The sequence below is a fragment of the Sturnira hondurensis genome, unplaced genomic scaffold, assembly GCF_014824575.4.
Source record: "Sturnira hondurensis isolate 20B ecotype Veracruz unplaced genomic scaffold, ASM1482457v3 Scaffold0005791, whole genome shotgun sequence".
NCBI lineage: Eukaryota > Metazoa > Chordata > Mammalia > Chiroptera > Phyllostomidae > Sturnira > Sturnira hondurensis.
In genome coordinates, this window is record NW_028078422.1 from 42,877 (window position 1) to 52,965 (window position 10,089).

Here is a 10,089-nt window from a genome sequence, read left to right on the forward strand (position 1 = left end):
GCAGCAGAGGTGAAGGACTGGGCAGCCAGGGACGTGGGCAAGGTGTTGGGAATGCTGAGGTTTGGAGCACAGATGTTAAGGATGTGGCAACAGACAACGTCTGTGTTTATGCTGACTTACAGCCATGCATCCCCACCTGGGGTAACAAAGCCCTGATTCACTTTTCAAGAAATCCCCCTCCACCGTCAACGTGGAGGTGAGCTCACCTGGCCCTAAGGATTGGTTCGGGGATGGTCATCTGACTCAATTCAAGCCAGTTCAGTCTCATGATTTCTGTGGCTGCTAGAGAGAATACAGTTGCTAAGGAGCTACCCAGAGTTATTTTGGCACAGAGAGGGAAAACCTAACTGAGAATCCCTGGATCCAGCCATGCCTGAACCTGAATGTAAGCCTATACATTTCCTTTTTTTGCTTAAACCAGGAGAGAGAGATGTCTCTGAGTCTACAGCCAGAGACGGGCCCCACATTTCTCTTGCTCTCAGCCTTTCCCTGCGGGGGGGGGGGTCCCCAAATCCTCTAAGAATGTAAGGAAGATGTTGGCAGTGAGAACTTTATTAGGCGAGGGGTGACTTTGGCTCCAGAAAAGGGGTAGGGGGATCTAGTAACAGTGACCACTCCTAGGAGGCCCTGGCCCTGAACCCAGGGCTCTGACAGGAAGCAAGGAGGAACCAGAGTCCCCAGGACCTGGGTATCCAAAGGCACCATGGCAGCTGCATTCAGAAGGAAGTTTCATTGAGCTTCATCTTGGGGGGTGCAAGGGGAGCCCCAAGACCCGTGGAGGGCCGGGGCGCTGGTGTTGGTGGCCGTCGAAGCTCTGGCCCACTGCGCACCAGTTCCTGGCAGCGCTCCACGAAGCTGCCTGCCCCACGACGCCGGGCCTCAGCCTGGGTGGGGCTGGGGCTGGGGCTCCCGCGGCGGCCAGACAGGGAGGTGTTGCTGGAGGCTGAGTGGAGACTGCGGGGGTGATGAGAGCAGTGCAGGCCATTATGAGGCAACTAGGCCACTCACCCCTACCAAGGGCACCGTGTTCTGTCCTTCCCCCCATGGCACAGAAGGGGGAGTGGAGCCATGCCTACCTGGTGAGAGAAGTGCGGGGGGAGGGGCTAGGGAGAGAGCCCCTCGAGGTCGCCAGTGGGGCCAGGTCACACTGCTCCAGCTGTTCCATCAGCTCTTCCTCTGTCAGGCCGCCTGCTAGGGGGCAAGGAATCAGGGGTCAGGGAACGGGACAAGGCTTGCAGGGCAAGGGAAAAGGTGAAGTGCAAGGGTTGAGGTCAGGAGGAAAGATGCAGAGGTCAAGGGACAGGGGTCAGAAACGGAGAGGAGTTAAAAAGTAAGGGCAAGGAGGGGTTGGAGGGCAGAGGAAGGGGTCAGAGGGCAAGGGCTTGAGGAAGGAGCTCATGATGAAGGAGGATGTGGAGAGGGGTTCAGGGTGAGTCTGTGAGGCTTGGGGTGGGACTGAGGTGGGGTGGGGAGTACCAGGGGCCTGCCCAAGGCCATCCATGGCGGTGGTCAGGTCCCACATGGCCAGGCTGCCGTTGGCCTGGCCAGTGAGCAGGTAGCACCGGGGCCGCGAGCCAAGCCGCCGGGATCCCTCGCACTCGAGCACCGTGAAGGCGGTGGTGGGCGAGCCGTCCACGGAGCGCACGGAACATACCCTGCGAGGGAGGGAGGGGTCACCCTGGCCACCCCAGGGCCTGGCCTGCTCCCTCTTCTCATCCTTACACCCGTCCTAGGCCACAGGCCCCACCAATGTGGCTTCCATTCCTGCTTCTCCACCCTCAGGCTTCTCCATCCTTCTCCAATCTACTTTCTTGGGTTCTGGCCCTGGGGGGCCAGCAGCTCCTTGGATGTCCCTTGCCTTCACACTTGCCATGTGTCCCATGTGGGCCTCAGGACTCTCCCCCAAATCTGCTGCTTCCCCCATTCCCACCCCAGGGAAGGCCTGAGCGTCACCCTAGGTGCATCCCTCAACTCATCGTATCCGTCCCTCATGTATCAGGCTCCTGCATGTCTTCAACGGCCCCTCCGCCCAGCCCAACACGTTGCCCTGGTCAAGCCTGCCCTCTCCGCCAAGCACCTGCCCAGCCCCCTCCCTGGCCTCCTGTCCAAATGCCAGTCTGTCCGTCATAGCAGCCATGGAGCCAGGATTGCAGGACAGTCTCAGCCCCTCCATGCGATCACCAAGGCCCTGCCCCTTGGCAGTCCCACTGCTCACCTCCAGTTCTGTGCTCTGGCCCCAGAGGCCATGGGCACCTCACTGGCTACCCTACTTAGCCATTCCTAGCCTCTGCATACGCTGTTCCTTCAGCCTGGCACACTTACTTCTATTTATCCTCAAGGCCTCAGCTCCATCGCCTCTTTAAGAAAACCATCTCTGGCCTCCTCCCCAGTCTAGAGCCAATGCCCTTCTAAAGCTTCCTGGCCACCTGCCCCAAACCAACCGGGGCTCCTTGCCTGACTACACGGGGCAGTCTCTAAGCTCCGCCACAGGTGCCACCTTCCCCAACGTCTCTCCCACCAGTGTGTCACACCTCTGCTGCCTCCAGCCCCCCAACCCGGACCAGGCCTCTGCTCCCCACCAGCCCCCGCTTCTTTCATGCCACTTGGCTGAGGCCTCCTTCTGGCCTCCATCACCCAGCCGGCCTCTTGCCTTCTCCTCTGACCACCCTCCCCGTCTGATGAATGGTCCTCACCGCTGGCCAGTGGATGAAAGACGCACAAAGAGCTGGCTGGCACTTGGCACCACCTTCTGAATGAACACTTGCTGGTCATCCCGCTCGCCATAGGGACCTGGGCCGGGGAGGCACAAGGGTCAGGCCTGCTGAGTGCCTGGGACCTCCAGACCCTGAGGCTCCGCCCCATCCCAGGACTAGGACCCCAGCCCTAAATTGCTGAAGTTGGGTGGGGTCAGAGAGGGCTGAGGGTTAGCAACGGTCAACAGGGTTCAGGTCCATCAGGGATGGGGGTGGTCCCAGGTCAGGGGGCAGTTAGCAGGAATCAGTGGGGGCAACAGAACTAAACAGGAGGAGATGGGAGTAAAGAAAGGTCAAAGGGGATCAGACAGGGGGTCAATGGAGGCCAAAGGGGGTCGGTCTGTGGGGTAGGCAGCCAGGGGCTAGGAAGCACCAATATCATTGCCAGCACTGCAGCCGCCATGCCCGTCGGCCGACTCCAGAGCCAGGATCTTGAAGGAAGCGAGTGGGGTGGAACCCGGCTGCGTGGAAATCATGCCACGGAAGCGAGTCACAGACCACGTCCGCACATGGTTGTTGTCAGCACAGACTGAGGGGCAGAGGGCAACAGGTCAGGAGGGCTGCTGCTGCCCACCTTCCCCAGCCCAGGAGGACCAACCTTCAGAGGTGTGAGGACTCAGATCCCTCTGAGTTCTTTCCCCGAAGTCCAAATGGTCAAAATTCCTATTGGCTCTGCCTCCAAAACCACTCAGATCTCACCTCACCCTGTCGGCTGCCTCCCGCTGCTCCTGTTCACCTCGTCTCCCGCCTGGACCATGGCAGCCGCCTCCTCCCTCTGCTCCCTGCTCCTGCCCGTCCCCATCGCCCGTCCCACATGCAGCCAGAGGGAGACTATGCACACCTGCATCAGGTCACAGCCCTCCTGCCCCAGACCCCTCCTGCGGCACCATGTCGGTCGGGCCAAGGACACAGTCTTCTCTGTGGCTCACAGAGAAGACCCGCCCCCATCGATCCACCCTCTCCCTTGCCCACTCCACTCTGCGCACAGAGGGTCCCTGCTTTTCCTCAGACACATCAAACATCCTCCCACCGCGTATCCTCTGCCATGCCTGTTCCCTCTGCCTGTAATGCTTGTCTCCACTGATCTGCGCTGCTCATTTCCTCATTTCTGCTTAAAGGTCCTTCCTCAGAATGGCCTTCCCAGGACCACACACTATCCCGTGACCTTGGCAATCTCTAGCTCCTCACACAGCTCTGCTTTTCTCCATGGCCCTCATTACTGCCTGATATCAATTTATACTTTTTTAAAATCCTTTTTAAGGCTTTATATATTCATTTTAGAGAGAGAGGAAGGGAGGGAAAAAGAGAGAGAGAAACATCAATGTGTGGTTGCCTCTCCTGTGGTCCCCACTGGGAACCTGGTCCACAACCCAGGCATGTGCCCTGACTGGGAATTGAACTGATGACCCTTTGGTTCACAGCCCGTGCTCAATCCACTGAGCTACACCAGCCAGGGCTTAATTTATACTTTTTATTAATTTGTCTGTCGTCCCCACAGGAACATCTGCTCCACCAGGGTAGACACTCGGCCTGTCTCATTCATCACTGTGTGTGCCTGGCACACAGTAGGTGTTCAAAAGACATTTGTTGATCAATTATTTACTCCCTCAAACTTGTCCCCTTTATAGTGTCCTCTTACTTCTGCGATCACCGTCGCAGGTCTAACTTCTCTCCCCTGTAGGTCTCTCCCTGCACAACGTTCCTCCCCAGTGGAAACTCATGTCTGCCTGGCTTCATGCTCCCATCAGCCACCCCGCCCGCAGGGAGAGGGCACAGGGCAGCCCGGCAGGCCCACCTGAGATGAGATGCTTCTCCGACAACATGATCTTGGTGACAGGGCTGCGGTGCACAGTGAAGGTCTGGAAGAGCTGCGGCCCCGAGCCCACCGTCTCGGGGTGCTGCACAATGACCCGCACCCCCCCTGAGCTGGTGCCGTAGGCAATCTCAATCCAGTTCCCACTGTCGCCTGGTGACAAAGAGAGGGACAGGGCCGCAGTGAGACAAAAACCAAGGCAGAGACAAGACAGACAGATAAAGAACAGAGAGTCGGGAAGCAAGGAGAGAGGGAAGGATGAAAACGGGCGGGTGAGGAGGTGTGGAGATGGAGGAACAGGGACACAGAGTGACAGGTCAGAGAGAGGGAACCAGAGACAGATGTTAAGATGAAGCGGCAGACCTGACATGAGAGGGAAGAGAGAGAGGGACCACAGAAATGGGGAGACGAGGAGCTGGGCAAACAAGTCACGGGGAGGGCTCTTGACAGAGAGAGACACACCAACAGAGTGGGAATGAGAGAGAAAGAAAAAAAATAAAGACATATATGAACAGACAGCAAGACGAGGACGTGCAACCCAGTGCGTCTGAGGGACTCCCTGCTGTGGCCAGCTCCCCAGAAGGGAAGGGTTACTTTGCAAGTACCACCAGCTCCATGAACCATCTAAAAGTTTAACTGGGGGTAGGGAAAATGTGCATGTAATATTTTGTGCAGTGGAAAGCAGCAGACTGAGTTAAGCATCACCACATGGACGGACATCAGACCCAGGGCAAGGCGGACAAAACAAGAGGCCCAACTGAGGCAGACACGTGGTGCTGTCGTACAAATTCCAGCCTCTCCGTGACGCCCAGGTGAGGGGACACACACATGAAAACATAAACATTAGTCATGACTGAATAGTAGCATAGGGTGGGGAGGACAGGGATAAATAAATGAAATAAGGAAGGGGCCTTATAGGTGGGGGATGGGTGAATAATAAGGGAATAATAGAGTCAATAATACCGTGATAGTTTGCACGTTGACAGAATTGTGGGGTGATCACATGGTAGGGTATAAAAGAGTTGAATCACTATATTTTACACCTGAAACTAATACAACTAATGTATTATATACCAACTACATGTAAATTTAAAAAAAAGAAAGGGGCCTTACATGACGACATGCTGTGAACTTAGGTGTAATATTAATTTATTCCTGCTAGAAAAAAAATGTACCATAATCCTTGCCTCCCACCATATATACCAGCTAATTTGAAGTGAAACAGAGGCCTACATGCAAATGCTAAGACTACAAAGCTTCTAGAAGAAAAGACAGGGGGAGATCTTCACAACCTGGAGGTAGGCAAAGATATCATAGGATCCAGGAAGCACTAATCATAAACAATAAAATAAAATAATTGGCCCTGGCTGGTGTAGCTCAGTGGACTGAGCGCGGGCTTGCGAACCACGCGATAGCGGTTCGATTCCCAGTCAGGGCACATGCCTGGGTTGCAGGCCAGTTCCCGGTAACCGGCAGGGGATGCACAAGAGGCAACCATACCTTGATATTTCTCTCCCTCTCTCCTTCCCTTCCCCTCTAAAGATAAATAAATAAAATCTTAAAAAATTAACCATTATGCTAAGTGAAAAAAGGCAGACCCAAAAGCCACATATTATATGATTCCCTTGGCATGAAATGTTCAGAAGAGGTAACCCCATAGAGACAAAAAGTAGATTAGCTTTCCAGGGGCTGTCAGGAGGCAGGAATGGGGTATGTTGCTAACAAGTTCAGGGGTTCTTTTCAGGGTGACAAAAAACCATATTCTGGAATTAGATAGTAGTGACGGCTACACAACGCTGTGAATCTACTAACAATCACCAAGAGCCCTGGCTGGTGTGACTCAGTGGACTGACCATCAGCCTGTGAACCAAAAGGTCACCGGTTCAACTCCCGGCGGGGCACACATCTGGGTTGCGGGCCAGGTCCCTGGCTGAGGGTGTGTGAGCCACAAAGGTAAAAGAAAATTAAAAAAAAAAAAAATGAAACCAACAAATTGCACACTTTAAAATGGTGAATTTTACGGTATGTAAATGAGATCTCAACAGAAGCAAATAAAAATCAAGTTTTTTCTATTTGAGGTCAAGGAAACGAAACAAAAAAAAAACTGTCCCAAGTGATAAAACTCAGCTTGGTCCACCGTAAAATACGCCTCCTCTTTGTCTTAGGGGCTCACAAGCATCACACCCCAGTTGCAGAGATGGGAAAGGAATCCACAGATGAACGGCTAGTGGTCAACTTTGCCCTTGGTGGGGAGGCTGGCCGCTGTCCAGTGTCTGGAACAGTGCTTATATACAAGCGGTGCTTGGTGAGTATTTGCTGAATGACTAAGTGAAAGGTAAATCTGTCCCCTCTTCCATTAAATCTCACTGGGTCACACTACACAGGCAGTGAGAAGGCAGCTATGGGCTGGGGCTGGCCACGATGGTGGTGGGGAGCCAGGTCATAGCTTACTGGTCTTGGGGGTGAGGTAGACGCTGAGGGCTGTGACCCCGTCTTCTGCAGGGTCCCGGTAGAGCTCGCTGACAAGGAGATCATTGTCCTTCATGCGCAGAGGAAACTTCTGCACATCTGTGGTGGGCACAGAGCACACAGCAGGTTTGTTCAAGGAGCCCAGCCTTTCCCCTCCTTTCGCACTTTCCAGGGGAGGTGCTCAGGCAGGTGCTGCTCACCCACATAGTAGATGGAGCCATTGTTGCAGCCCAGGAGGAGGAAGGAGCCTGCTGCATCGTAGCTGGTGATGGGCTGCACTTCCTGGACCTGGGGGGAGGGCAGACTGTGGTCGGGAGTCCCTCCCTGCCTTTGCCTCTGCAGCTCCCCACACACAGGCCCTTGCCAGCCCCGCAAGAGCCCACCCGGAGTTTCTAGGTCCACTTCTCCCCAGCCTTGCCTGCGCCGGCCTGTCTTGATCTGTTTCTATCTCTAAACATCTCTTGGTCGCTGCCTCTACCTCTGGGCCTCTCCCGGATGCTGCGTCTCTGACACCTCTCCATGCAGCGCCGTCCATTCTTTGGGTCCCTTCATCTCCCACAGGCATTCAGTCCTGGTTCCTCTCTGTCACCTCTTTCCACTTTTCTGTCTCTCCCCTCTGTCTCCTCCTCCCTCCTTTAGCAGATGTGCTTTCTCTACATTTTGGACACGGCTAGGGGTAGATGCAGAAGGAATGACAGATGTTTGCACGTGTCTCTCTGGGTTTCTGTCTCCTACACCATCTCCCCCAGCCGGTGCCTAGAAAATCCTCTCTCCTTTCCAAACCCACCCATCTTTCTTATAAGCTTGGCAGTCCTTCCTCCAGGAAGGCCTCCCTGAGGCTCCTTAGGCCTTTAACACACACGCCCAGGCTCTGGCCCACGGCTGGGCTTGCCGGCTCTGTCCGGGTGGGGCGGGGCAGAAAGAAACCCCACTCGAGAGGTGTGTGCAGGCTGCACACCGGGGAACAGAGAGCCAGACTCTGACCTGCCAGTGCTTGGTGACGGCATTCCACACGCCGATGCGCCCGGTGTGGCTCGTAGCGATAAGCTGGTTCCCGACGAAGAATAAGGCCTCCACGGGCACCCCCAGGTGGAAGACTCCTGTTGAGGGAGCAGTCAGCCAGGAGAGAGAGAAAAGGGCTTCGTGGGGGAGAAAGAAGAATGGCAGGAAGAGTTCCGAGGCCCAGAGGGGTCAGTTGGCCATGGAACCCTCACAGGACAGAGGATTCCATTAGGAATTACAGGAGTCCTCCCGAGAATCGAGATTTGCGAGGGAACAGATTAGTTAACGAGTCAGAGATTTTTAAGGAGAACACAGAGTCTAATAGGCTTGGCATTCCACTGGCATGAAGAATTCCAACAAAGCAAAGAAATCTAACAGGGCAGTGAACTCTGACAGAATTGTATGTGGGTGGATTTTTCTACCAGGCCAAGGAATTCTAACAGGGTCCAGAATTCTAAAGTGTTGGAACATCCTAATAACGCAAAGAGCTCTTACTGGTTGGAGAAGTATACAGCAGGGTTATTTTAAAAGGCCACACAGTGCTAATGGGGTAGAAAATTCTAACAGACCACAGACTGGAACAGGGTTGTACAGGACAGAGGCTTCCGGGAAAGCCTGGCGCCATACCTATCTCAGAGCCACCGCCTTCCGCCTGCACAGCCCACAGCAGGATCTCGCTGCCTGTGGCCGCGGCCACCATCTTGTCATGTTCACCCAAAGCCCCACCGAGCACCCGGGCTGTGAGTGCCAGTCGCTCAATGGGCCAGTCCAGGCGGGGACTGGAAAACACCAACTGCCAGCCAGAGGCTTCCTTCAGCCTGGAGGATTGGGGGACATAACAACCCTCACCCCAAGCCCTCCCCATCAACAGGGCTCAAAGCCTCCTGCCACCACCCTTCCCAAGCACCTGTAACAGACAAGAAACTGGGTATAGGCCACAGCGATCCAGTTGTGGTGTCCACAGACGAGGCGCACCATCCCTGGTTCCTCCGGTAGCCCTTAGAGGGGAGAGCAAAGATCAGCACAGGGGCACAGGGATCCCACTGGCTGTCCCAGCCTCCGAGGAGACAGACGCACACCTGACACGGAGGGAGGGGTCTTCTCATCCAGCATGCGGCCCAGAAGCCCTGCATTGCCCAGGTTGGGGGGCATGGTGTTGCTCCTTCGAACAGGTGCTGGGCGTCCCCCTGTCTGCTGGGGTCCCACCAGGCTGTGCCGGTTCCGCCGCTTCATTGGGAACACTATGGCACAGAGAAGGGGCAGAGTGACAATAACTGCAGTAATTGTAATAGTGGCCACAGAGCAAGCCCTTAAAATAGCCAGATATTGATTTCCCCATGTGTGGAACACAGTCTTTTTTTTTTTTTTTAGATTTTATTTATTTACTTTTAGACAGGGGAAGGGAGGGAGAAAGGGAGAGAAACATCAACGTGTGGTTGCCTCTCATGCGCCCCCCACTAAGGACCTGACCTGCAACCCAGGCATGTGCCCTGACTTGGAATTGAACCAGCAACCCTCTGGTCCGTAGGCTGGCACTCAATCCACTGAGCCACACCAGCCAGGGAGATAGTCTTTTGATGAAAAGAATTTAGGTGGTGTGGGGACACTGCACTAAGTAAAACCGAATCACACAGCATGTTACTCCCTTTTCAGTTCCTTTTGGTCTATCACAAAGAAAGAATCAGTTTAGAGAGCCATAATATTGACTATCTTTTCAATATTTGCTAATTTTTCCTTTTAAAAAATGGAAGTCTGTCCCCTTGGCAGAAAAAAAGCATCTAGCCAGAGTTTAATAACACTGTTATGCTTGGGTCTTATTCTTGTGTTTACATATTTATGGTAGAAAGGGAGTGATATTAAGCTTCTATCTAAAATGATTTTTAAAAAAACAAGGCAGAGCTAAGTTAAGAAAACAATAGCATAGCCCTGGCTGGTGTAGCTCAGTGGATTGAGTGTGGGCTTGTGAACCAAAGGGTCGCCGGTTTGATTCCCAATCAGGGCACATGCCTGGGTTGCAGGCCAGGTCCCCAGTGCGGGGGGGGGGTCTGCGGC

The 10,089-nt window shown here is 54.3% G+C and overlaps 1 protein-coding gene across 2 annotated transcripts in view; it reads right to left on the reverse strand.

The window, feature by feature from the left end:
* Positions 1 to 532: 532 nt before the first annotated feature.
* Positions 533 to 10,089, reverse strand: part of SHKBP1 (SH3KBP1 binding protein 1) — an 11,813-nt gene continuing 2,256 nt past the window's right edge. Inside the window, exons 7-18 of one of the 2 annotated variants that reach the window (XM_037047444.1) lie at positions 9,117 to 9,278; positions 8,945 to 9,035; positions 8,665 to 8,855; positions 8,020 to 8,135; positions 7,236 to 7,323; positions 7,018 to 7,134; positions 4,549 to 4,719; positions 3,127 to 3,282; positions 2,694 to 2,790; positions 1,477 to 1,655; positions 1,077 to 1,188; positions 533 to 954 (exon numbers count right to left, since the gene is read on the reverse strand). In XM_037047444.1, coding sequence (XP_036903339.1) covers positions 717 to 954; positions 1,077 to 1,188; positions 1,477 to 1,655; positions 2,694 to 2,790; positions 3,127 to 3,282; positions 4,549 to 4,719; positions 7,018 to 7,134; positions 7,236 to 7,323; positions 8,020 to 8,135; positions 8,665 to 8,855; positions 8,945 to 9,035; positions 9,117 to 9,278 — 1,718 coding nt within the window. In that variant the 3' untranslated portion in view covers positions 533 to 716. Of the gene's footprint in view, positions 955 to 1,076; positions 1,192 to 1,476; positions 1,656 to 2,693; positions 2,791 to 3,126; positions 3,283 to 4,548; positions 4,720 to 7,017; positions 7,135 to 7,235; positions 7,324 to 8,019; positions 8,136 to 8,664; positions 8,856 to 8,944; positions 9,036 to 9,116; positions 9,279 to 10,089 lie in introns of both variants that reach the window. The other variant, XM_037047443.1, reaches the window with a different exon arrangement.